The sequence below is a fragment of the Myotis myotis genome, unplaced genomic scaffold (assembly GCF_014108235.1).
Source record: "Myotis myotis isolate mMyoMyo1 unplaced genomic scaffold, mMyoMyo1.p scaffold_m19_p_11, whole genome shotgun sequence".
NCBI lineage: Eukaryota > Metazoa > Chordata > Mammalia > Chiroptera > Vespertilionidae > Myotis > Myotis myotis.
Genome location: NW_023416315.1, coordinates 38,176,336 through 38,204,262, shown reverse-complemented (window position 1 = coordinate 38,204,262; position 27,927 = coordinate 38,176,336). Strand labels below are relative to the sequence as shown.

Here is a 27,927-nt window from a genome sequence, read left to right as displayed (position 1 = left end):
ATTCAGGAAGAGAGGCATTTATGAAGATGTTCTTTTGGCAGAAGTTCTCCCAAACACCATGAGAATCTCATCTCCAGCCTATAGAGCAGGGGGTGGGGAGTATGGGAGGAGACTTTAAGAGGTCTTTGTGAAGTGCCTGACCTGTGTCTTCCTGACGTTATGGGGCATATTGTTTCCAAGACAGGAAATTAGCTCTACTAACTACCAGTGGTAGAAGTAACATTCATGAGTGTTTCTTGTGCACCCAAGGGAAGGGGGGGGGGGAGAGAGAGAGAGAGAGAGAGAGAGAGAGAGAGAGAGAGAGAGAGAGAGAGACAAAGCACCTGTCTAAGCTGGTTTACTTTGAGTTCAACAGAATCACCTGGTAAGACACAAGGACTCCATCAGAGACAGTCTGTGTAGAGGAGGCTGAAACCTGGGGCAAAGTGGGAAGTGGCCCCAGAGAAAAATGTGACTGGACATTCTCATTTTTAAAATTGAGACTGTGTTTAACCAGATAATTTTTTTTTAACCATGAGTGAGCTGAGAAGTTAGCTGAAATTTCATTCAGGAGCAAGAGACTGTGCCCCCCCTCCCCAAACACACACACACCCCACTATTAAAAAATGGAATGGAATTGTGAAGGAAAAAACAAATTGCATTTTTTTGTTTTAGAAATTGTTTATAACATAAAATTTCAAGAGCACAGTCCAAAGAAGAGAAAAGAGATACAGAACTCCCATATGCATCATGCAGCAATTGTTAACTCAGGTCCCATCTTGTTGCAGTTATACTGTTTATCTACTTTCCTTTCACCATCTCCATACTTTACACATGGAATTACTTTGAAGCATATCCAACATCTGTATTTTCTTTCAATTGGAAGAAAGATACTGAATTGATCCAGATTCAGGTTCAATTATTTGGTGATGTGTGCACTCCATAATCTCATACGTCTGGCTCTTTCTCTGTTAATATTGATCAGGATTTAGGAAAGTCTGATTCATCTGCTATAAAGTTGTTTATCAGCTTTTTATCAGTTTTTGAAACCATTGGTGATTGTCTATGTCCATAATTTTATTGGAGGAAAATTGCATTTTGATTACCTCTCACTGGTTGTGCTTATTCAGTGCAAATCTTGCCAGTATGTTAGGATTCCCTGGATGGGAGACAAATTAGTCTTTTTTCACAAGAGACCTTTTTATTAATTAGCTTTGGAGTTCCAGTGTTTGTTTGTTTGGTTGGTTGGTTTGTGTGTGTGTATAGAGTTCTATAACTCACTCACCCCGGCCCCATTTTTGTTCAACTGCCTCCTACTACATGAAAAGACAGTCTAATTCTCCAGCCTGCTTTGGTAAAATCTGCTGACTTCTGTGGGTATGACCTTCAGAGAACTGGTTGCTCCTCTGCTTTGAAAGATCCTTGAGTGCCGATGTGCTTGGTAAGAACAAATGTTGCTCTTCAGCTTGAGAGGATTTCACCTTTTTAATGAAATGCTTCTCAATATTATAATGTATTGGAATCATAACTATTTTTTCTATTCTGAAAATTTTTTCCAGTTGAAAAGAAAGGAGGTACTCTACCTCAATCCATGCCTTGGTTGGGTAATTGGGGGAAGTGGTGGAGTTCTGTGGGGCTGATTTATTACATTCACTTCTCCTAATTCCATCCCTAGCTCCTTATCTTGTTCTTATCTTATCTTTGATAGTGTTATCCAAGCCAAGGAAGATAATTTGATACTGTCCACATTTCTCACTTTTTTTCTTTTTCACCACTGTCTGTATAGGACTCATAACATACTTAAGAGAAATTTGAAGTCTTGGGTCAAAAAAAAAAAAAAAAAAAGGTTGTACTGAGACCATATTCCTGCTGCAGGGAGAAGATCAAGCTCTTAAATAATCTCAATATCATAAGCAAGTGGGCCTCCAATGGAAAATCCCAGGTAAAAGGACACTTTTTCTATGCTTCTACCACTTCTTAGTTGACCCCAGAAAGCAGGTGTGATGGGTATTGTGATTCGTTCATTGATTCCATATTCTATGTATAAACAGTTATTTTCAGCTCGTCCCTTTAAACGAAGCAAAAGTTCTTGGACTTTTTTGTCCTTCCATACTTCTCCACTCTGCCACCAGATATTAATATCAAGTGTTTTTTCATAGCATTGATCAATTTTTCCTTTGTGGACAAGTCTGTTCATATTGTTACCTTTCCCAAGAAAGAAATATGCAATTGGTTGCTTCGTACGATACATATGTTTATACTGCCCCCTGAAAGAATTTTGTAGTGACCGAGCATGTTTTTCCATTTGTTTAGAATCTTGATCTAGTTTTTGGTTTTCTGGCCAGAATAAGAGGGAAGCTAAGAAATAAGGTTCTGACAATTGATAAGATGGTCCTATTTGTTGCAAGATTTCTCGAAGCTGATCTTTCAGTTTTTTAGTTGGCATCACAATTTTGGAGGTAGGTTTAATGCAGTAGAGAACGATATTGGCCAAGATGAAATTCTGTTTTTCCTTTTGCTGGATTCTGACAGCGCATTGTTCAAAGAGAAAAGTGTATTTTTTCACTATATCTTCCATGGTGTTAATAGCAATTTCTTGACTTTTGATAAGGTATTCCAAGAGCCCAGAAAACTTGTCTGCTTTTAAAACTTCTAGGCTTCTCCGATATAGCTCTACTCGAAGTGGCAAACTAAGCTGTGATCCAAGATCTCTGTTTTGTAATTCCTCAAAAGGACCAAATATCTCTGCATATTTCTTAAAATATCCAGCCACCTTTCTCCGAGTTTTGGACTGTTCATTTTGCTTAATGTTGCTTCTTGGTTTTAGAAGAACAAAATAGTCATCAAAAAAATCAAAGGACTTTTTCAAAGAAGATCGCAATTTAGTTAGATAGGGAATAAAATTCTTGAGGGCTAATTTAAATTCATTGTTTGGATCCCCAGGAATATCACTATTGCCTGATATAAAATTGATCATGTCTCTTTTAGATAGTTCATTTTTATTGTCAAAAAAAGGAATGAGCTGGAGAATCTGGATTGCATAGAGCCCAACTTCTATCTCCCCTTGATAACCAGCAATATTGTAAGTATCATACCTCCTCTTTGACTTCTGATTAAACCTTTCCATTGCCTCATCCTCTTTATATTCACTTTGCTGTTGAGATTCCTTGAATGCTTCTGAGGCATGAACTGCTAAATCCAAAAGTTCAGTTAGATCAGCAACGGAAATGTTTCTGTTTCTTTCATTATTCTCTGTCCACCATCTTATTTTACTTTTGTAGACTTGACCCAGTGTATCTGAGATATAAGAATTGTTAGGTTCTATGTTTTTTGCTTGATTTGCCCAATGAAGGGCACTGATAAAGTCCCTCTCTTTAATGTAGAAATGTCTTGCCAAGGCTTGGCAAATGAATGCATTTGGGTTGAACCGATGAATACCTTCCAGCAATACTTTTTCAACTGCTTTGTTCCCTTCATCTTCATGTAATGCTTCAATGAATGGGGAAAACCAAGTCCCTGTTTCACCTTCATGTTCAATTCGCTGTCTTGTGAGCAGCAGTGTTTGCATATCCTGGAAAAATTTGCTTCTTCCTATACCAGTATCATAGAAGACATTTTCTGTTAGCATATCCCACATAATTTGACTTTTATCCAAATCATAGCTTATCTTCAATTCTTCCAGTGAGCGAATAGCAATCAAAGGGTGTATAATGCGCACTCCACAGTATTTTCCACATTCCACGACCTCTGTTTTTATCAGAATTGTAGAGTAGGTGCCCATCTTATCTTCAAGTTTTTCTGTTCCCCAGTAAGCCTTCTTGGGTGTGATTCCTAAAAACTTTTCACACTGTGAAAGTGAAATGGTGGTATCAGGTACATATGAATTAAGAAGAGCCAGAAAAGAAAAGAGCTTTGCCTCCTTGGTGGAAATATTTTGTCCTTTCAGGATATTCCTGACCACATTTTCTATGTACTTTTTATCAAAATTGGTTTTCATGATCATGAAGGAATAAAAATCTTCAAAGTTTTTATGTTGCTCTTCAATTTCTTTCAATTTAAGCTCAAATGCTCTCTGTTCTTTGGAAGATAGTTGTTGTATTAGGGCGATACTGTCTGACATCTTTGCACATTTTTCAGGATTCTGTGATCTTACACAATTTAGGATGATCACTAGAGGTTTCTCATATCTAATGTACTTACTAGCTATAGCTGTTTGAATAGAGGCCTGCAGAAGATAGATATCACCTTGTTCTTCAAAATCATCAACAAGGAGCAGTACAGGTAAATATTCCTGATGGTTTGCTGTCCCATAGGTGATTAAATTAGTCACTTGTTTTCCAATTTCAGAAAAATCCACTGTCTTGTTCTTCAACACAGCACATCTGAACTTCTTCCTTAGTTCCCAGAGAATATGCATAGCCAAGGTAGTCCCACCACAGCCTGGATGATGATACAGATGAATAATTTTGGAACATGTTGACTTTGAAGAATCTGCACAGCTGTGAATCATTCTTTCAAGTTTTTCATATTTATCCCTTTTGACAAAAGGTGAAGAATAATTTTCAGAAGAAAAATAGAAGTTCCACCATGATACTTTACCACCTCTATAGAAGTCTTCCTCTTTTAAAGCCTTGAATTCAAGAAATTTATTTTTGTCATTTTCTAAGAGTGTTCCTTTACATTCATTTTCACAGAGAATTTCCAGAGCAGTCATGATATCTTCTTCCATTTCCAGAAGGACAGTAGATGAACCAATAGATGGCAAAAATCTCTGTGAAGATTTAGTCACAGATTTTAGTTTAAGAATAGTACCATTGATCTCTTCAAGACTTAAAGAAGAAATACATTGGCTTGATAATTCATCTTGTCTTGTTAATCTTGCTTCAAGTAGATCTTTCCATCTCTGACATATGTGTGAGTGTACACAAACACACAATATATTTTCTATTCCTTTGAGATCTTGGTAGAAAGCACAAAAGGTCTCGATGAGGGGGTCTCTTGGGTCATCCACGGAGGAGAGTAAAAGAAATACCACCAAAAACTTCCCTCTTGGCATTACGTCTTCATGTGTAAGAAATGATATCAATTTCCTGACTTCAGATGCTTTTTCTTTTTGCCAGGAGCTTGGATCTAAGGGTTTGTATTTTTCACTGTCAAGGTCTAACCTGCCATTGCAGAAAATCCAGCTGGGTTGCTGGTAAAGATTTAGACTAGAAATCTTCTCATTTGGTGTGGTTTTCCCCTCTACATATAGACTTGGCAAGTGAAGGTTTACTATTCGGCTTTCTTTGTAAGCATTGGCTACCCCCTTGCTCACAGATTCAGGATCAAAATCCAGTACAGCAAACCATTTTATTTCCTTTAGAAAATCTAAGTGTTTTATTTGATTAGGATGGCATTTGTTTGTTACAAGAATGTACCATTCATAGTATGAATTATCTAACAAATCCTTATTTCCTGTCAACAATTCAATAAGCTTTGGACCCTCACTGTTTTTATTATTTGTTTTTCTTCTGCATTTTTCTTCTGCTTCTTTTCTATGTTCTGCCAATGCTTCTAAACCTAATTGAAATATTTTGAAATCTACCTTATTTTTCATGATGTCTTTAGAGCTGGCCCCATCTCGCACAAACACTGAGAAATGTTTTCTTTGTTCCCATACTTTGTTGTTGCAGTTCTGCATTTTAATCTGGAAATAATCATGTCCACATTCAGAGTATTTTGGAATGACATCCACTTCAATAACAAATCTGTCAGACGGAGTACTGTTTGGCAGTAAAACTTCTACAAACCTTGGCTCTCGAATGCACTTCTTTGCTTTTTGGACGTGATGGTCTTCAAAATATTGGTGGATCATCAGATTGAAGTGGTCAATGAGGGCTTCTTTGGTGACATTGGTGACATTCACACCAACAATTTTTCCATGGGGCTTGTCTTTGACTCCAAAATGAATGGTGCCATTGGTCCGTGAATTCATACAAGCTGAAGCAAATCGGAAAACTTCATTGCTAAATTTCATTTTAACATCCTCCTCTGTGGCATTTTTTGTATTTGTGAACTCTTTGAATTCATGTATTGGATCAATGAGATTGAGTGGTCCTGTTTCAGGCTGTAGACAAAAATCCAATTTGTAACGATATGGGTCACTGAATTCATCAAAAGGGTATGATACACATGTAAGTTCTATGGATGGCTGCTTTTCCTTTGTATCATCTATTTCACCTCCTATGAACTCACTTTTTAGTGACTTAGAAACTGTACTCATTGTAGAGGCATTAGCCATATCTGATTTCTCTTTACCCTTTTGTTCTTGCTTTGAAATTTCCTCATTTTCCTCTTGCATCAAAGTTTGTGTTTTAGGCACCTTTTTACTGCCTTTTTTCTTCTGACATGTCTGAATAGGATCTTCAGAGGATGCTTTCTGCAATTTTTTGAATAGTTGTTCTATTTGGATAGCTGGTCCATGTGTTATGCCCATTTCGATGAGATGATTTTTAGTTAGAAACTTCAGGACTGCTCCATTCACATCTTGTGCGGTCAAGATTTGCCTGTGTTTTTGGTCAATTTTATGACTATCTAACCACCGATTTACATCATCTTTTGTCCAGTCATCTGTATTTTCTGGCAGGTTTAGTTGTGCGGCCATTCTGATATCTGTATATAGAAAAAATATATAATTAATATTTTTATAAATACATTTAAAAATAATCAACCAATTTTTTAGTAGGTAATATGTATGTCTTATGCAGCTTTAAAAGTTCAAAGAATGTGCATGCTATGTAGTTATCCTCCTGAGAGGAAATTGGTGTTACCAGTTTCTTCTGTATCCTACCAGAAAAATGCTACCAAATACAAGCTCTTCCCTCCACCGCCCCCTGCCCCGCAGACAGCATAGTATACACAATTCTTGTCACCTTGCTTTATTCACTAACTGTATGTTGGGGGCATTTCCAGACAGTATATAGAGAGACATTTCATCCTCATTAATGCTTGTTTGCTATAATGTGAGTTAGTGGTATTATTTTAAAATACTCAATTCTGCTATAGAAAATAAGAGAAACTAAATAGAGAAGTATTTGTGAAATAAGGAGGAGATATGAAACTAAGTATAGAAGCAAGTAGTTGTGAAACATGTTATGATAGGTGTAGATAAAGTATATAGAACATATGAGTGTTAAACATAGGAAGAGATAGAGGGGCCAAATAGATATTAGTATTATTAAGACACAGTTGAAGCACTTGGTATTGTTAAGGTCTTAAATGGGTCTTAATTGGGTGACACCTTCTTTATATTTTGGGTCCTCTACTCAAGAAACAGAAATAAAATCCAGAATAGCTATGAGGCTGATTAATGAGCTATGGCGGTAGTCAGGCATACATGTCCCTCTGCATCTCTCTGTACTTGATTAGAGCAAGTGCATGTCATTGACTCATTATATTTTCTATATGTTGATCCCCCTTGGACAGTCCTCAACTCTGGTTCTCAAAATTACATAGTCGGTGGAGAATGCTGATGCAGCAGAGGAGAGAAGATATGATCATGCATAACTGGGATAATAAGAACCTTCTACTTTCTTGTAACTTATCCAAAGTATGTTATCCTATATCTTCTCCCTGCTTTTTGTTGTGTATTTAAATTGATTTAATAAGCCATGTGCCTTAAGCATTTTAATTTGGTGTGGGAGCCTTTCTGTTCCATGACTTCTGGGATAGCTTGCTGGGTAGAGAAAAAAATTAAATTAATTTTTCACATAATAATTGATAATAGCTTATTCCTGGGCAGTAACAAATGGCATTACTATTTGGTCTGCACATTGGAAGATGAGTATCTGGAATATTCATTGCCATCTGAGTTACAGAAATATAGCACTAGCTAGAAAACATAAAATCCAAATAGCTTTAAGTACAACACATAATGGCTCCAAAATGTGAGCCATTTTGATGAATCCATCATGGAAGAAATCAAATTAACAAAGGAGATTAGCTTTGGGAATTATGGCAAATAGGTTATATAGGCCCACTTCTATGAAATAATGCACAGGAATATTGCCTCCAAATGTAGATATAAATTCAAGACTAGGATTTACCTTCCCTTTGAGACATAAAGATGCTGGAGTTAAAGCTATTATTTTTGGTTAGTAATTTCTGTATGCATAGAAAGTGAATAATATCTTATGCCCTGGCCGGTATGGCTCAGTTGGTTTAGTGTTGTCCCATGTACTAAAAGGTCACTGGTTTACTTCCTATCAGGACACATGCCCAGCTTGCGGGTTTGGTCCCTGGTTAGTGTGCGTACGGGAGGCAATCAGTCAATGACTCTTACGTTGATGTTTCCTCTCTCTTCCTCTCCCTTCCACTCTCTCTAAAAAATCAGTAAAAGTAAAAAGCTCACATATCTCACAGCTACAGTAATACAAAATAGTCAAAATAGGCAATTTGGTGGGAATTTTACTCCCTTACAACACTATGACAATGAGAAACCTAGAAGATTTAACGCCCTCTTAAAAAATGTGAATTAGATGAAGTTTCCTTCAGCAGTTTAGCCTATATAGATTAAGAAGTTCAAATTTTAAGTTATCTGGGAAAAGAAAAATGAGTGGAGAGGGAAATTGCTTTTGGTATACTAATCTTCAAAGTAAGCCCCTTTTGTTGGGCTACATCAAATTTAAGACTGTGCATCAAAGGACACAATTAACAAAATGAAAAGGCAAGCTATGGAATGGGAGGAAATATTTGTAAATCATGTAACTGATGTGATAATATCCAGAATATAGTGAAAACTATAACTCAACAATGACAACAAAACAAATAATCCAATTAAAAAATGAACAGTGGACTTGCATATGAAAAGAAGTTCAACATCACTAATCATTAGAGAAAAGCAAACCAAAATTACAATAATATATCATTTCACAACCATTATCATAATTGCTAAAAAAAAAAAAAGACTCTGAAAATAACAAGTATGGTGGGGATGTGAAGAAATTGGAAGGAACTCTTGTGTACCATTGTGGGGAATGTATAATGCAACCAACATGGCCTACCCTAAAAGGATGGTTAAAGCAAGTTATCTAAACAGAAAGAAAATGATTAGAGAAGGAACCTTGGAATATTAGGAAGGAAATAAGAACATGGTAAGCAAAAATATTAGTAAGTATGATAGAGTTTCTCCTAGTTGATTTTCTAAATTGTTTGTTGAAGCACTGTCTGACATGGTTCTAAATGTATATAGTGGAAATAGTTAAGATAATTAAAAGTGGATAGGATAAAGGGATATATAGGAACTAATATTTCTTCACTTTACTCAAACTAGTAAAATAGTACCACTACACTGTCATAAATTATCCTACCTAATAAAGAGAGAATATGCTAATTGACCACCAAGCCATCACAAAAATGGCACTGCCCACAGCCAATAAGGAGGGAATATGGTAATTGGTTGCATCACCCTCAAAGATGGTGACACCCACAGCCAATAAGGAGGGAATATGCTAATTGACTGCCATGCCCTCAAAGATGGCAGTGCCCACAACCACAAGATGGCGGCACCCAGTCCCCTCAGCCCCGCTGGGATGCCTGCTTCTGGAGTCCCCCAGTCCCGACCCAAGGCACAGGCAAACCTTGGATGGCGGCTGCCCAGCCACCCAGGGCCGCCCAAGGCTCAGGTAACCAGGGCCTGCCAAGGCTTGCGCTGCCAGCAGTGGCAGCAGCAGAGGTGTGATGGGGTGTCGCCTTCCCCTGATCACCAGGTCACCTCCCACCCCTGAGGGCTCCCGGACTGTGAGAGGGGGCAGGCCAGGCTGAGGGACCCTCCCTCCAGTGCATGAATTTTCATGCACCGGGGCTCTAGTACATATATATATAATGCAATATCTAGAGCAACCACTAGGAAAAACTATACAAAGTTATATACTTAAAAAGACTGTAGATAAAGGTGGAATTGTCAGAGAATTTCAAATAACACACAGGAAGTCAGGAAAATAAGGTAGAGATATGAAAATTAGAGAATAAAAAGAAACAAAAAAGTAGACAAAATTATTAACATATAAATAATGACATTAAATATAAGTAGCCTAAATACAGAAATTAAAAGGCAGAATTGGTATACTGATTAAAAACATGACCCAAGATATCCTGTCTATAAGATACTCGAAATAAAACAATATAGATAGGTTGAAAGTAAAAGTATGGGCAAAATATATAATACAAACATTAATCAATAAACTCAGGAATAGCTATATTAAGGCCAGATAAAATAGATTTCAGAGCAAAGAATATTACCCAGAGTAATATTATGTACTGATAAACAGGTTTATCCAACAAGACTCCAGAGCAATCCTACAGTGTTTGCACCAAACAAGTAAGTTGCAAAACATTTGAAGCACTGATAGAACTTTTGGTTTTAGGCAAATCCACAATTATAGTTGGATATTTCAACATCATTTAATAGTTGATAGAACAACTAGACAGGACATTAGTGAGAATGGAGAAGAATTCAACACCATTGACCAACAGGTTTTAAATCACAGACCACTCCATCCAACAACAGCAGAATACCAGTCTTTTTAAGTGTCCAAGATAGACCATATCCAAAGTTCAACAAATTAAAAACAAAAATTGAAGTCATATAAAATGTGTATGGTGGAATCTTATAAACTGATAATGAAAGAAAAGGAAAATTACTAAACACTAAAGCCATACATTCCTAAATAATTCATGACCAAAGAAAAGTAAAAGAAAGACATTGCAGTGAATGGAAATGAATATACAACATATCAAAGTTTGAGGGACATAGTTAAAGCAGTGTTAAAAGGAACAACAATAAATGCATATATTAGAAAGAAGAAAAGTCTCAAAACAATCTAAGCCAAGCATGTCAAACTCATGGCCCACGGGCCACATGCTGCCCACAACGAATATTTTTGTGGCACAGTCAATATAATGGTATGTAAAAAACATTTTAATAAAAATTTCATAACTAATTTTTACAATATCCTGTTATCATAATTATTAATAATGAACTACAATGTTCGCTAATGACTGATTACTATAATCGTGTTGAATTCATTTCCCTTACGCACCTTACACATAGGTGCGCCATTTCTCTCCACTAATACTAGTAGCGAATATTTTAGCAGCCGATTGCCACATCATTACTCTTGTACTAACTTATTTGGTGTGTGCAATAGGACATATTTCGCTTTCGGAGAACAAGAAACATAGGTTTATTTGCGTTATGCTTATTAATTTGTGCAGTTATTCAGTGTCTGGTAAGTTAATGTTCAAGAAAAAATAATTTTTATTAAAATTTTCTATTATTTTATGTTAACGATTACTCATTTCAGCCCTTTGTATTCAGCGTGTCTATCAAAATAAACCTACATTTGTATGAAAATTGAAGCTTTTGTGGGTGTTTTTTTTTTTTTTTTTTTGTGGCCCACATAAATTTAAACCTTGTTTATTTGGCCCGTGTTAGCCTTTTAGTTTGACATGCTTGATCTAAGCTCTTAACCCAGAAACCTAGACAGCTTTGAAAAAGAAGAGCAAAATAAAATATAGGCAAATAAAAGAAAGGAAATAATAAAGAATAAAAATAAATTGAAGACAAATATAATGGAGAAAGTCAGTGATGTAAAGATCTGCTTACTTGAAAAGATCATAAAATTGACAAATCTCTAGCAAGACTGAAAAAGAATAAAAAAGAGAAGACACGTTTACCAGTATCAGAAATGAAACAGTGGATATCATTTTAAAACTTTCAGATATCAAAAGGACAATAATGGAGTACTATGAACAATTTGACAACTCAAATGAAATGGACCAATTCCTCAAAAAACACAAACTTCTACAACTCACTCAATATTAAATAGATCATTTGTATAGTCCCAGAACTTCAAAGAAAACTGGATTTTTAAAATATCTTTTTATTGCCCTAGCCGGTTTGGTTCAGTGGATAGAGCATGGGCCGTGGGACTGAAGGGTCCCAGGTTTGACTCTCGTCAAGGGCACATAGCTCAGTTGCAGGTTCCCTGGCCCTGGTTGGGGTGTGTGCAGGAGACAAACAATTGATGTGTCTCTCTCACATCGATGTTTCTCTCTGTCTCTCCCTCTCCCTTCTATTCTGTAAAATCAATGGAAAAATAGTGAGGATTAACCCCCAAAAATGTTTTTATTGATTTTAGAGAGAGAAGAAGAGGGAAGGAGAGAGGGAGAGAAAGAAGCGGGGGGGAGGGGGGGGAGAAGCGGGGGGGGGGGGGAGAGCACGCCTCTGGCTGTGTCCTGCATATCCCCCTCACCGGAGATTGAACCTATAACCCCGGGCATGTGCCCTGACCAGGAATTAAACCAGCAACTTTCTGATGCACAGGATGATGCTCAATCAATTGAGCCATACCAGCTAGGCAGAGAACTGGATTTTCTAACTTAAAAAAATCTCCCCTCAAATCTCCAGGCCCAGACAGATTCACTGGAGAATACTACCAGACATTTAAGGAATTAACACTAAATCTACACAATGTCTTCTAAAAAAAACTGTAAAGGTGGTAAAACTCACCAGTTCATTTTATGAAGCTGGCATTACCCTGATAGCAAAGCCCTTGCAGACCTAGCTTGCAGGTGGGCTCCCATGGACCCAGGTTCTGCCCCACCTAAGGGCCAGACCAGTTCCTACAGAAGTAGGCTCTGTGTTTGCCCCAGGGCTGGGCTAGGCCCCATGGATCCAGACTCTAGATTAGTACCATAGAGTGAGGCTCCCAGTCTGCCCTAGCCTCCAAAGCTGGTTTTTATGGAACCATGCACATGGTCTGGCCCCAGGACCAGGCTGAATAATAATAATGATGATAATAATAATAATAATAATAATAATAATAATAATAATAATAAAGTGTTGGCAAAGATAAGAGGAAAAGGGAACCCTTGTACACTGTTGGTGGAAATGTAAATTGGTATAGCCCTTATGGAAATGAGTATGGAGATTTTCCCCAGAATTAAAAATAGAACTATATATGATTCAACTATTCCACTTCTGGGTATATATCAGAAGGAAATATACTGCACTCACATGTTTATTGTAGCATTTTCACAACAGCCAAGATAAAAAGACAACCTGAGTGCCTGTCGAAAGACCAATAGATAAAGAATATATTGTGTATATACACACAATGGAATATTTTCGGCCACCAGAAGGAAGGAAATCCTGCCATTGGTGACAACGTGGATGAAACTTGAGGATATTATACTAAGTGAAATAAGCCAGAAAGAGAAAGACAGTTACTGTATTTCTCATTTATATGTGAAATCTAATAAAAAAGTCAAACTTGTAGAAAAAGGGATAACAAGGTGTTGAAGAGGAAAGGGATGGGAAGATGTTTGCAAAACTACAAATTTGCAGTTATGTGGAGATGTCTAGAGAGCTAATGTATAAGCATGATGAATATACTTAATAGTACTGTTTTGAATGCTGGAAATATGCTAAGAGAGTAAATTTCAGGTACACTCATCACAAAAATGAATGATATCTGTGTGAGGAGATGATATGTTAATTAGCCTGACTATAGTAATCATGTCACTATACATCTATAATAATAAAAGCATAATATGCTAATTAGACTGGACATTCTTCCAGACATCCTTCTGGACAACCTTCTGGATGAAGCCGGGGCTGCGAGGGAAGCCCGGGTCCCGGGTGCCAGAGGGAAGTCAGTGCAGGCAGCCGGGGGAAGGAAGGCCTACTCTTGCATGAATTTCTTGCATTGCAATTCTAGTATGTACATAAAATCATTATGTTTTATACCTTAAATATATACAATTTTTATTTTAAAGTGCTGCATTAAAAAATTTTAAGATACAGTGTCAATAATACTTGGAGAGGATATTTATAGTCTAAATGCTTTTATAAAACTAGAAAAAAGCAAACGCTAAATGTCAATTTAATAAGTTCAGAGAAGAACAACAGAATAAAGCAGAACTAAATGAAAGCAAGAAAAAATAAAGAGCAGAAATTTATAAAATGTAAACAGTTACAACAGAGAGAATCAAGAAAGCCCAAAAGTTGTTCTTGATAAAGAGTAATAAAATTGACACCCTGTGGAAAGAGTGATCAAAAAAAAAAATGAGATAGCACAAATATCAGATGCTGTAAATTTGAAGACTGAAGTGAACTGAACAAATTTCTTGAAAAATATATTTACCAAAACCGACTGAAGAAGAAATGGAAGGAGTCCCACTTCCCAGTGTGATGTAGTAGATTCCAGCGGGACACCAGCACTCCCACTATAACAACTAGGAAAAGAGAAGTCAGATAAATTACAAAACATATTTTTGAAGTTATCACAGAGTTGTAGATGGACTTCATGACAAAGGCTGGTTGAATCAGAATTCCAGAGAGGGAAGATCCCTTCTCACGTAAGCTTTGGGGCATTTGCTCATTCTAGGCTGAGGTTGAGGACTAGACCTGGCATGTTCGGAGGAAGAGAAACCAATGGGGCTTCTCATGGTCACATGGGTGGATGTGATGAATTGGAATCTAAAACTGCCCCAGAATCTTTAACCATCATGGAAATGCAAAGTAAAACTACAATGAGATAATACTGTATACCTAGCATAATGGCTAAAAGTAATGCCTGGCAATACCAAATAGTGGTGGTGAGGTAGAGTCAGTGGAATGCTCATATATTTCTGGTGGAAATATAAATTGTTTTAGCCACTTTGGGAAACTATTTGGCAGTTTTAATAAAGTTAAATGTGCCAGTAATGATAGAAAACATAATGTAAGGTACCATTTCTATGAAGTTTTAGAACAGGCAAATTAATCTATTATAGTAGAATTCAGTGGGTACCTTCTGGCAGGGCAGTATTTTCTGGGGAGTGGCACAAAAAATACTTTGTGAAATGAATAAAGGAAACTTTATTCAACATGGAGCTGGGAAGCCATGGAGGGAGACCTCTCCTCTTCCCTGCTTGTTTCAGTAACAGCAACTGCTTTTCACTCTTTGCCAATAAGAAACTGCCACAACCTTGTACGCTCCCTCCAACCCCCACCGATGCACTCCTGTTAAAACAACCCTACCCAATATCCTCCAAAAATCCCCTCCCAAACTGACCTCCCTTTTGTTATTTTGTACTTAGCTATGGTCCACCATAGTTTGCAAATCCAAAATTGCAATTCCTCTGCTATTCCCAAATAAACTAATTTGCTGCTCGATAACCTTTTTGTTTATTTTTTTAAGATTGATAATTTTATATCTTGGTTTGGTTAGTGGTTATACTGATGAATACACAAAAATTGCATAGAGCTGTACCCTTAAGATCTGTTCATTTCATAGAAATTATACATCGTGAAAAGCCAATGATGCCTCCAAAATGCATGGTAAAATAAACAGATGAATAAAATAAAAAAGATACTTGCATAGAAAAAGATAATGGTATGTTACCAATCAAGGATAATGATTAACTCAACTCTGGGCACATGAGGTCTGAAAGTTACATTAGAGATTTATTATTGCAGCCTTAATCACGGGATCAGCTTTTCGTTTTACATGCCACTGTTGATTCATACTGGTTTTATAGTTGTCTAAAATCTGATCCTACTGTCCTTTAGGAACTCTGCTATGTGAGTCATTTTCATATGTCCATCTAAATATCATTTACCCCACCCTGTAAATCAATGTACAGCTTACTTCTGTTGTACCCACACTATTGTCATACCTAAAGCAGTTGTGTTCAGGCTCCTGATTCCTCATACCTGGAGTTCTCCTGCCCCATCTCCTGCCCCATTCTATCAGCATACTTCTCCAGGAGTCTCCCTCATTTCCAGTAACAGTTTTATAAACTCAGCCTTTATCTCCTAGGTGATACCTCAAAAATCAGATTATGAGACTGAGTGTTGAATTAGATGGATTATTTTATTCATGCATGAGCTGTATACCATGTACACATGAAACATAAAGCCAGGTGAATGAGGTGCCAGGACTGAATGTTTGGTTGGGAATGTGAGCAAATAAAAAAGGAATGGCTTTTGACTATTTTCCCAAAAATAAAATTTATTGGGATGACATTGGTTAGTAACATATAAGTTTCAAGTATACAGTTCTATAATACATCATCTGTATATTGTATTGTGTACTCACCACCCGAAGTCCAGTCTCCTTTTGTCACCATATATTTGACCCCCTTTACGCTCTTTCTCCTCCTCCATTCCCATTTCCCTTTGATAACACCATTCTGTTGTCTATGTCTATGATTTTTAAGTCATGATTAAACAGCTTGAAGTTTCACACGGCTTCCTCTAAAGCCTTTATGAAGGTCTTTCAATAATGTACTTTAAATAAATTGTTGAAGATGTTGGGAGGATATTAACTAGAGCAGTGATTTTCAACCGGTGTGTCCCAAGAAATTTCAAAACATGCAATACCTGACTATTTAGTCAGGGGCACTAACCTCTTTTCCCTTAGTTTGTCAAATAAAAAAATGACAATAGTCAACACAACAATGTTATGTCTGGAATCAAAATTATACCTATTTTTTGTCAGAGTGGCAAAAATATATATGTTGGTGTGCCACAGAATGTTAATAATTAATTCATGTGTGCCATGAGATGAAAAAGGTTGAAAATTGCTGCACTAGAAGAATGATTGCTAACTTCTGTGTTTTCCACATTTACACTACTTTTCAGAGGTATTTCACATATTAATGATTCCTTTATATCCTCTCTTATTCCAATTTTTTTTTTATAGATATTTCAGAAACTTATACAGGATCACACATATGTGAAAACCCTGGGTAGAGAAATCGGTGGCTGAGGGCGGGGGGTGGTGAGTGGGGGGGAGTCCTAGCCGGTTTGGCTCAGTGGATAGAGCCTATGGACTAAAGGGTCCCGGGTTTGATTCCAGTCAAAGTCAAAGGCACATGCCTGTGTTGCAGGCTTGATCCCCAGTAGGAGGTGTGCAGGAGGCAGCCAGTCAATGATTCTCTCTCATCATTGATGTTTCTCTCTCTCTCTCTCTCTCTCTCTCTCTCTCTCTCTCTCTCTCTCTCTCTCTCTCTCTCTCTCTCTGTCTCTCCCTCTCCCTTCCTCTCTGAAATCAATTTTTAAAAAAACTGGGGGAAGACTAATCAGAGAAGATAGCAGGTAGAAAAAAATGAAGCCATGGAGTAAAGTTGTTGTCTAAAATAACTTTTCAGTTCTATATACTTTACTAGAAGTGGCCTGAAATTTTGGTTCTGAGCTTCTCAGCAACCACTATAAAAAAGGGAACAATTTGTTACATGATTAAACCCACATACATTTATTTGTTAACTGTAGGGTTTGTCAGCTTGTCTAAAGAGAGTTGAATTTCAGGCCTTGATTTAGAAATGTAACCCCACAGCCCCTTGTTCCTTGCTTTGGAAGAAATCAGACATAAGAACCTAGGACATTTAACAGGAATGTATAGCTGCCATAATTTCAAGGACTTCCTGTAGCAGTCTCTGTTCTGTCTCTCCGAATCTGTCATCTGACACTAAATATCTGAGAATCTATCCTGCAGTTTTATTTTCTGGCAGCTGCCTACTTCTTAGAGTAGATGGTAGAAAGTATCTTTGATTAATGTAAAGCATATCTTTAAATTTTCATTAAATATTCTTTCTGAAGATGCTAATGCCTTGGAGAATTTCATCAATAAAGGTGCCTTTAGTTAACAACTGCACCTTTTATGGAATGTTATGACTCATTTTTCAACTAATATAAAGCCAACTCCCATCACTGAAATGAAGTTTAGAATGTCTAGGCTTAAATATTATTTTTTATTTTGGGGTATATTACAATATTCTAATTGAAAAGTAGATTTCTTCCTATTCAGTAAAATGCTTCTATAGATAGTAATAATGATAGTGATAATAGATACTGTACTTACCCAGATTGCTTTGCAAATTTCTTCTACATAAATGGGAGGAAAACCATGGATTTCAGTGCAGAAAACATGTAATGTCTGTGTTTTCTTCCTCCTACAATGTCAGAAAAAGACATTTTCTTCCTTGGAGTTTTCATGAACGTTTATTTATACTCTGCTTTTACCTCAGTCTGAGCTCTAACTGGCTCAGAAACAACAGGGTGTGTCTCAGAAACGGGTGTGTCGAAACTGGCAGATACAGGAAAGGAAGCCCGTCATCTGCTGCCTTTCAGTTTCATTTTCCTAGAGCTAAGTTTATTTTGCTCTGTAAAATGCTTTTGCTTTTTTTTCCCCAGCTATTACTCTGCCACCTTCTGGTCTGTTTGATTAAAACCCAAAGGTTTCAAATCTGTTCTTTGCTTGAGAGTTCTGAGGACTGCTGAGAGCCCTGTTATCCTGGCTATAGATAAACTCTGGGACAGTCTGAGTGGATCCTCTGGGAATACTGGTTTTCATTGTTGTTAGGAGCCTTGTGGAGCTCCCGGTAGGAAACAGCTTAGGTTGGTCTTTCCCTGGCCTTCCAGAGAGGGCTAACCATCCATATGTTTTCCTAAAGTGTAAAGGAATGGCTTTCAGAGACTTTTGAGCCCTCTATAAATGCTAAGGGCCTCTGAATTAGTTCTGTAGGCAGACCAGTGTCAGGGTCCCCCACTCCCATGGCCACTTTGCAGGAATTTATCCTTTTAAGGTCAGTCTCAGGGTAAAGAACTGCCTGAGCCACAGAAACAACGAACATTTAAAAAATTTAACAGCAGGTGCTAATACGTATTGTGTATACTCAATTAGCTTTTGGTTTACACATCCTACTATTGATTCACATAGGTTTTTATATGGATTTTAAACATTTATTGGGCACTTACTATGTACCATGCATTGTTACCTTACTCACTCTTTGTAAAAATCCTCTGAGGTAGATGCTATTTTACAGCTGAAGAAAGTGAGGCACAGAGATTATATTTATACTAGAGGCCCGGTGCACAAAAATTTGTGCACTCGGGGGGGGGGGGAAGGGGGGTCCCTCAGCCTGGCCTGTGCCCTCTCGCAGTCTGGGACCCCTAGGGAGATAACGACCTGCTGGCTTAGGCCTGCTCCCGGGTGGCAGAGGGCAGGCCCAATCCCTAGATGCAGCCCCTGGTTGGGCTCAGAGCAGGGCTGATTGGGGAGTTGGGGCGCCGCCCCTGTCATGCACAGAGCAGGGCGGTTCGGGAAGTTGTGATGCCAACTTCAGTCACACTCAGGGTAGGGCCGATTGGGGGGTTGGGGCACCGCGCCCTGCCACACTCAAGGCAGGGTCGATGGGGAGGTTGTGGCGCCACCCCCTGTCACGCACAGAGCAGGGCCAATCAGGGGGTTGGGGCGCTGCCCCCTGTCACTCACAGAGCAGGGCCCATCAGTGGGTTGGGGAGCTCCCCCCTATCACGCACAGAGCAGGGCCGATCAGGGGGTTGAGTAGCTCCCCCCTGTCACTCACAGCGTAGGGCCGATACGGGAGTTGGGGCACCGCCCCTGTCACACACAGAGCAGGGTGGATCAGGGGGTTGGAGCGCCACACCCTGTCACACTCAGAGCAGGGCCGATGGGGAGGTTATGGCTCTACTCCGTCACACACAGAGCAGGGCCCGTGGGGGCGGTTGGGGCGCCGCCCTCTATCACCCACAGAGCAGGGCTGATCAGGGGGTTGGGGCGCTGCCACTGTCACACTCAGGGTAGGGCCGATGGGGAGGTTATGGCTTTACCCCGTCACACACAGAGCAGGGCCCGTGGAGGAGGGGGGGGGGTTGGGGCGCCGCACCCTGTCACACACAGAGCAGGGCCGATCAGGGGTTGTGGCGATGTACCCTGTCACACACAGAGCCGCAGGGCGATCAGGGGGTTGGGGAGCTCCCCCCTATCAGGCACAGAGCAGGGCCGATCAGGGGGTTGGGGTGCCTTCCCCTTTCACAAACAGAGCAGGGCAGATAGGGAGGTTGTGGCCCCGCCCCCTGTCACACACAGAGCCACAGGGAGATCAGGGGGTTTGGGCGCTGCCCCCTGTCACGCTGATCCCGGTGCCGGGAGGCATATTACCCTTTTACTATGTAGGATAGAGGCCTGGTGCACGGGTTGGGGCCGGCTGGTTTGCCCTGAAGGGTGTCCTGGATCAGGGTGGGGGTCCCCACTGGGGTGCCTGGCCAGTCTGAGTGAGGGGCTGAGGGCTGTTTTCAGGCTGGTAGGTGACTGAAGCTCCCAACCGCTCCTCTTTTTCTTTTTTTTTTATTCTGGGCCAGCTTTAGCTTTGAGGCTTGGCTCCAGCTCTTAGGCCTCAGTTGCTGAAAGCAGGTATCTGGTTTGTTTGGGTTCTATAATCGAAACACTGTTTCAACTCCAGCTCTGAGATCCCGGCTGGCTGAAAGCTGGTTTCTGGGGTTTTGCTTAGCTTCTATATTTGTAACAATGTTTCAAACTGCAAGCTCAGAGGCCGGCAGCGGCAGGTGGGGAACGTTGGTTTCCTCCATCACTGAAGCAAGCAAGCCTCATCTTCACTTCAAGCTGCCTGGCTGCCGGCTGCCATCTTGGCTGGCAGTTAATTTGCAATTCGCCCTGTTTAGCCAATGGGAAGGGTAGTGGAGGTACGGCTAATTACCACGTTTCTCTTTTATTAGATAGGACTAGGGGCCCAGTGCACGAATTAGTGCACCTTGAAAGGAACTGTGGCCCGCGAGGCTGTGGTAAGCACAGGGGCGGGCAGGTCTTGGCCCATCCTTCACCACCCTGCCTGGCCCCTCCCACTGCAGCCCCTGGTCCCCTGTCTGCTGGCAGTCCCACTCCTGCTACCGCCACTCCCATGCACTGACAGCGCCGCTCGCACCCGCTGATGGTGCAGAGTGATGGGGGCCGGTGCCATCAGCGGGTGTGAGCGGCAGCTGCTGTCCTTATTGCCCCTCAGGAGCAGGGGGCAGTAGAGAAGTCTTTAGGGGCAATCAGGGCTGGCAGTTGCTGCTTGCACTCGCTGATGGCACCGAGTGATCTGAACCGGCACCAGCAGCGGGTGTATTGGTGGCTCCAGCGCCGGCTGTGAGTGCAAGCAAGGCCAGCACTGGCAGCAGGTGTGTGCGCCAGGCGGGACCATGGCACATGGGAGCAAAGAATTTTCAGTAACCACCAGAGGCTTGCCACAATAACAGTGACCAGCGCCCCGCCTTGGTCTGGCGCCCCTGCTCATTTGCTTCACCATCCCTCCATGGCCAATGCCTGCCATGTTCTGCACATGCCCCCTGGTGGTCAGTGCACACCATAGCTACCAATTGTTTGGTTGTTTGGTCTATTTGCATATTAGCCTTTTATTATATAGGATATGTATATAAACATTTATAGATACATGTATATATACACACACTTATTTCCATGTTTATTTATATCCTCTTGGTTCTGTTTCTCTGGAGAACCCTAAATAATGGGCACAAGTAGTTTGACAATCTAGAATACACCACATCCCAATCTAGATATAAAACATTTCTGTATGGCATGTCCCTCCCCAGTCACTCCTAATGTCCTCCAGAGGAAGCCACTCTTCTGATTTTTTTTCCACCAGAGATTAGTTGTACATGCTCCAGGTGTTCATACACATGGAATAATCCTATCTAATAAAAGAGAATCATGGTAATTAGCTCCTACCACCACCACTGTACTGGCAGCCATCAGCCTGGCTGAGCTCCTTTCAAGGCTACAAAGTTTCAATTATAGAAGGTAAATAAATCCCAGAATAAAAGAAAAAAAAGGAGAGGCTGGGAGCTTCTGTCACCGGGGGGCTTGGCCAGACTGAAAATGGCCCTCAGACCCTCTCCCAGGCTGGCCAGGCACCCCAGTGGGGACCCCCCAACCCTAAAGGGGGTGTGGCCAGCCTGAAAACAGCCATCATCCCCTCACTCAGGCTGGCCAAACCTCCATGGGGTGAGGGTTCCCACTGGGGGGGGGGGGGGGCTTGACCAACCTGCAAACAGCCATCAACCGCTCACCCAGGCTGGCCAGGCACCCCAGTGGGGACCCCCACCCTGAAGGGGATGTGGCCAGTCTGAAAACAACCCTCAGCGCCCTCACCCAGGCTGGCCAGGCACCCAAGTGGGACCCTCACCCTAATCCGGGACACCCTTCAGGGCAAACCAGCTGGCCCCCACCCATGCACCAGGCCTCTATCCTATATAATAAAAGGGTAATATGCAAACTGACCCTAACAGCAGAAAGACTGGGAATGACTGATCACTATGACACACACTGAACACCAGGGAGCAGACGCTCAATGCAGGAGCTGCCCCCTGGTGGTCAGTGCACTCCCACAGGGGGAGCTCTGCTCAGCCACAAGCCAGGCTGATGGCTGCCAGTACAGCGGTGGTGGTAGGAGCCTCTCCCGCCTCCTCAGTAGCGCTAAGGATGTCTGACTGCAGCTTAGGCCTGCTCCCCGCTGGCAAGTTGACATCCCCCGAGGGCTCCCGGGCTGCCAGAGGGATGTCTGACTGCCAGCTTAGGCCCAATTCCCCAGGGAGCGGGCCTAAACCAGCAGGTGGTCATCCCCCAAGGGATCCCAGACTGTGAGAGGGCACAGGCCAGGCTGAGGGACTCCCCCAAGTGCACCAATTTTTGTGCACCAGGCCTCCAGTGTACTATATACTCCTCTGTGACTGGATTCTTTTATTCAACATAATGTAATTGAGTTTGGCCCTAGTGTTGCATGTATCAGTAGTTTGTTCTTTTCTTATTGTCAAACTAGAGGCCCGATGAATGAAATTCATGCAAGGGGTTCAGCCCCTGCCACCGCGGCCTTGGGCCCCTGCCGTAGGAAGGACATCCTGTCTAATTAGCATATTACGCTTTTATTATTATAGATGTATAGATGTATTCTGTTTTGTCAATATAGCACAATTTATTTATCCAGTTTCCTTTAAATAGGCATCCCATTCCAGTTATTTCAGTTTTTGGTAGTCATGAATAAAGCCTCTATGATTATTTTTGCACGAGTATTTTTGTGGACATGTGTCTTCATTTCTCTTTGGTAAAAGCCTTGACATGGAATTGCTTGAACAAATAGGTTTGTGTTTAACTTTATAAACAACTGTCAAGGCTTTGTCAAAACTTGTACCAGAAGCAGTACTCTTTAAGGTATGGTAAGTCTGTGTGTCAGCCACTGTATAAGTCAAAATGAAATAAGGAACTCATGTCATCTCTCCTGCTAGTGCAGGAATAAAGAAATAATGGTATTCAGCACATCAGTATCATGCGTCTGAGGCTGCCAGGCACCACGATTTTACTCCCATCTCCATCTGTGAGTAACAGGTGATTTAGTATCATTGGTACCCATAATACCTGCTGATGCTATAATATCATGTATGTTCTCACCGTCTTAGGAGTGGTCAGATGTGGCACCCATTGGCAAATGTTTATGTTTTTGCAATATCTGTAATGAGCATATTTTCAGAACTGCCAAGATGAGCCAGCAAAACAAATCTGCTTTACACACATTGCGTGAGCAGTTAGAAACTTAATATAGTTGGTTGAAATAACAAGGATAAAGTTTCGTCATGAGGATAACATATAGATATTGTATCCTACCAGGCAGATCTTGCTCCTTTGCAAACAATTGAGATACCTTTTAAATAATAGCAGACCACATGGATATTTACTGTTAACTCTAGCTATTACTGATTTTTCTTTCTGGATGAACCCATGTATCATATACCATGACTCACTTTGAATATTTTTCATGTTTCTAAGACTGTAAGAACAAGTTGAATCTTTTTATGGCTATTTATACTCAATACACATCTTCAGTTTTTGAACACATGAAGCTCCTTGAAGAGCTGATCCCTTCAGGAACTGGCTTGTGCCCTGTGAGCGTCAGATACAACATTGTCAGCTGTCTACCCTGGAAGGGCCAACCTTCCCACAGGGACTAGGCATGCTTGGACAAGAGTCTCTATTTCACATAATGTTTTTTAAAAAAAGAATGGTTAGACTTAGAACATGTAGTTATTCAACTTTAAGCAGGCCATTGACCTTTGACTTCTCTTTAAGAATTTCTTCCTATTGTTACATTTCTCTTAGCTAAGAGTCTATTTGTTAACTTTAAGTACTATTCATATGTTTATAAATCCCACATTGGGTGTGTATTTCATATCATAGGTATTTCCAAACTAATATACCAGTTATCCCTTCAGACGAATACCAAGTTTAATATAAGTTTAATTTTCTCTAATCCAGTCTCTTTGTTTATTTCATTATATGTTTTGAGGAAATATTGAAAGCATTGTTAATATGGGAAAATACAGTGATTGTTCTACAAGGGATTTAGTGATATAAACAGTCTATTTTTTCACCCCCGATAAGATATTTACTAGTAAACATGGTTGGCTTTTACTGAGCACTATTGGCTTCATAGTGCTCAGTAGAAGCCAACCACGTTTAAAGATACTCTGCCTTTTAGATCACTCATGCATATTTGATACTCAGGAATAATATTTTCTCAAATAAGAATGAAAAAATAAACATTTCAAATTGTTTGAAAAAACATCCTGGGTATAATTTTTTTTTAGGTTATACTTAATTTGGACATGAGTATGAACTAAAAGAACTACGGGTATGTTTTGTTATGTTTTTTTTTTTTATCTAACTGTTCTGTTCTCTCTTACCAATGTGATAATTAGTTTTTTAACTATTGAAGAAATATTGTTTTTAATTAAAAGCATATAAATTGATGAATGCAATATACCTATATATGAGGATGAGTGTTGGAAAATGGATAAACAATATAGTGTGAGAAAACTAAGGTTGTGTTGTTAGGGGAAGGGGCTTGAATTAGAGTATCAGTGACTAAGTCCCTTTAACCAAAGACTGAAATGGAGCAACACAGTGTTTAAGTTCAAGAAAAGTTGGTAAAATACACCCTTCTTAGATCAATAAACCAATATTGATTTGGTGTTTTATAAAAGTAAATTGCCTTTAATTCTAAACAAAATGTGGTCTGTACAATGAAAATTTATGTGACAATAAAAAGGAATGAAGAATTGACACATGATACTACATGGATGGATCTTGAAAACATTATGCAAAGTGAAAAAAGCCATTCACAAAAGACCACATATGGTATGACTCCAGTTATATGAAATGTCCAGAATAGGCAAATCCATAGAGACATAGAGTTCTTGCCAGGGTTTAGGGAAAAGGGTGAATGGTGATTGAGTGCTGTGGGTGCATGGGGTGCTTTTGTGCTGTGAGTGCTTTTGGGGTGATGAGAGTGTTCTAAAATTGATTGTGCTGATGGTGCTAATGATATACTAACAGACATTGAATTGTGTACTTAATTTTTTTTTTTTAATTCTCACGTGAGGATATTTTTTTCCATTGATGTTCAGATAGAATGGAAGGGAGGGAGGAGCGGGGGGAGAGAGAAAAAAAAAAATCGACAGCATGACAGAGGAACATTGATTGGTTGCCTCCTAACATGTGCCCCAACTGGGGGCAGGGATTCAACCCTCAACCAAGGTAAATGCCCTTAACCAGGAATCAAACCCGCCAGGGCTGAATTATGTACTTTAAATGGGAGAATTTTATGGTATGTGAGTTATCTCAATAAAGATGTTAAATTTGCTTCCTAGTAAGAGCCTTCTGAGTGGCAGACATGTAAGGCATGCTATCTAGTTTACTTCTCATCAGATGCTTGCAAACCAAGTTTATTTTCCTCATCTTGCAAATGAGAGAACCAGAGTTCTAACTTACCTATGTATACTGGCTGGATGAATGACTCACAGTTTGGCTTGCATTTCTAAGTATGAACTTTTCCCACTGGCTGTCTTGGTTTACTCTGTTTCCAAATTATAAGGCCTACTGGGGCAACCATTTGTTGCCCTGTTATCAGTTGTGAGTTAATTTACCTATGTGAGTAGAGCTGATGATTTATGGAGTAGGTGGAGCCCTGAGAAAGCTGCAGATAACCTGAGGGTACTGTCCTCATGAGTAAGGAGTAGAGGCAAGAAGTGGTAGAATTAACATGCAGTATCACAAATACTTAGTCCAACAATTTCTTTTTATACTTTGTTTTCCCCAATGGCAATTCAAAGAAAGAGAGAGGAAGAGAGTAGAGAGTAGAGAGTAGAGAGAGAGAGAGAGAGAAAGGTGAGGAAGTTTGAAGAAAAGAATCAGTGCCCAGCCAGGTGTGTGGCACAGCAGTTGAGCATTGACCCAGGAACCAGGAGATCACTGGTTTGATTCCCCTCAGGGCATATGCCCAGGTTGCGGTTGTGGGCTTGATCCCTACTAAGGGGCGTGCAGGAGGCAGCAGATCAGTGATTCTCTCTCATCATTGATGTTTCTATCTCTCTCCTCCCTTTCTCTCTGAAACCAATAAAAATAAATTTTTTTAAAAAGAAAAAATCAGTTAAAATTGTTTTTATTTTTAATGGACTTTCTTGAGCAGAAATTGGACCCCATTATTTTTGAAATACAGATGATAGGAATAGGATAAACTGGAATTTAAGACTAAAATTTCCTGTATATAGAATACAAATTCACCTTTGAAGACAGACTAAGCATTTGTTTTGGGGAAAGCATTTCAGTGGGCTCTTTGATTCTACAAGAGTAAAGAATCTCTTCTGAAAAGGGGAGTTGAACTTCTCTGCACTTCTCTCCACAATAATGTAATACCGTGTCCTCATTGTGGGTGGGATGACATCTCTGCATTTTATATTTCTTTTCAGAAAAAACCCCCACATAATTCTTTCAGGGGACCTTAGAGGGTCTATAGCCTAATATCCCAGTCAAGGGTTGGTGTTTAGGGGTTGTCTCATCTGGGAGAATTGAGCTAGGGCTACCCTACAACATGGTTATTGAAAGAGTTGATGAGGAGAGGGAACCCCCTTGAAAAACCTTGTATAGAAGCTGGGCCTATAAACTCTGAGGGTAGTAGTCAAGGATGACAGGAATATATAACAGGTTTTATCTTTCTATTATAACTTTTTTCCGCTAATGTCAAGCCTTTAGTTAAGTATGATTAACCACTGTAGCCCAGTCTTAACTGAGTTATGAAGGATGAAGGGACTGGCCTGTGAGCACTTTAGGGTGGGTAGCCACATGGAAGAGCCTGCTACCAAATGGGCAGGTGGGCTGCAGAAGAGGGAAGCAGCAATTTGGAGCAGGTTCAGCAGTAGATGTGGCTTCTAACAACAGAGACCTATTCGTGGAGAATCTGAGTATTCCCCAGAGATTCATAGAAACTGGTGAAAAGAACCCTGATAGGAAATAGACATCTTGAGGACAAGAGGAATTGGGTTTAAAGTCTGTAATTTCTAAGTTATATTATCCTAATATATAAAAAGCCAGGTGCCGTCACAACCTAAACGACCGGAGGAATCACCAAACAGCAGGCCAGGGAGCTGAGGAAGCAGGAGCTGTGGGCCCCGGTTGCCCACGGTGCGGCAGCAGGAGAGAGCTGTGGGCCCAAACGATCAAACGACCAACCAGTCCGGCTCTCATGGCGTGGCAGGGTGGGGCCATGGAGGCTGAGGAGCCTCACGGGGTGGGGGCTGTTAGCGCGGATCTTCCCGGGGCAGCTGAGGCGGAGGAGCATCATGGGACGTGGGCGGCTGAGGACGAGGAGCCTTGCTGGGCGGGGGCTGAGTGTGGAGCTTTGCTGGGTGGGGTGGCTGAGGCTGAAGAGCCTCGCGGGGCGGGGCTGTGAGCATGGAGGTCCACAGGGCAGGGGCCATGGAGGTGAGGAGCAATGCTGGGCGGCAGACATGGCCCTGATTGCAGCTAGGCCTAGGGACCCTAACCGCGCATGATTTAATCGTGCACTGGGCCTCTAGTAGGGAGATATAAAGTAATGGGTAAATAAGTATATATTTGTTAAGTATTCAGTTTCATCTATATTATCATGTGTTTCACTTCATAGGCAATAGATATCTCTTAAAATCTGAGCCTCTAAGTTGTTTGTGGCTGTTCTCGTTGGTGTTAAGTCCAAGAACAAGCTTCTGAGATGGCATTCCCAGCACTGGAA

At 40.4% G+C, this 27,927-nt stretch overlaps 1 protein-coding gene across 5 annotated transcripts; it reads right to left on the bottom strand.

Annotated features, from left to right (window-relative positions):
• Nucleotides 1–767: 767 nt before the first annotated feature.
• Nucleotides 768–18,063, bottom strand: SAMD9 (sterile alpha motif domain containing 9). 5 transcript variants are annotated; one of them, XM_036328185.1, is made up of 4 exons: nucleotides 17,871–18,063; nucleotides 14,169–14,259; nucleotides 3,418–6,633; nucleotides 768–3,171 (listed from the first exon to the last, which is right to left on the bottom strand). In XM_036328185.1, the coding sequence occupies exons 3-4, from the start codon at nucleotides 6,623–6,625 to the stop codon at nucleotides 1,871–1,873; spliced, it is 4,509 nt and encodes a 1,502-aa protein (XP_036184078.1). In that variant the 5' UTR covers nucleotides 6,626–6,633; nucleotides 14,169–14,259; nucleotides 17,871–18,063; the 3' UTR covers nucleotides 768–1,870. The 5 variants fall into 5 exon arrangements, with proteins under 5 accessions (XP_036184078.1, XP_036184079.1, XP_036184081.1 ...); XM_036328186.1 differs by having other exon boundaries at nucleotides 768–3,168; XM_036328188.1 differs by having other exon boundaries at nucleotides 768–3,570; nucleotides 4,180–6,633.
• Nucleotides 18,064–27,927: the final 9,864 nt, after the last annotated feature.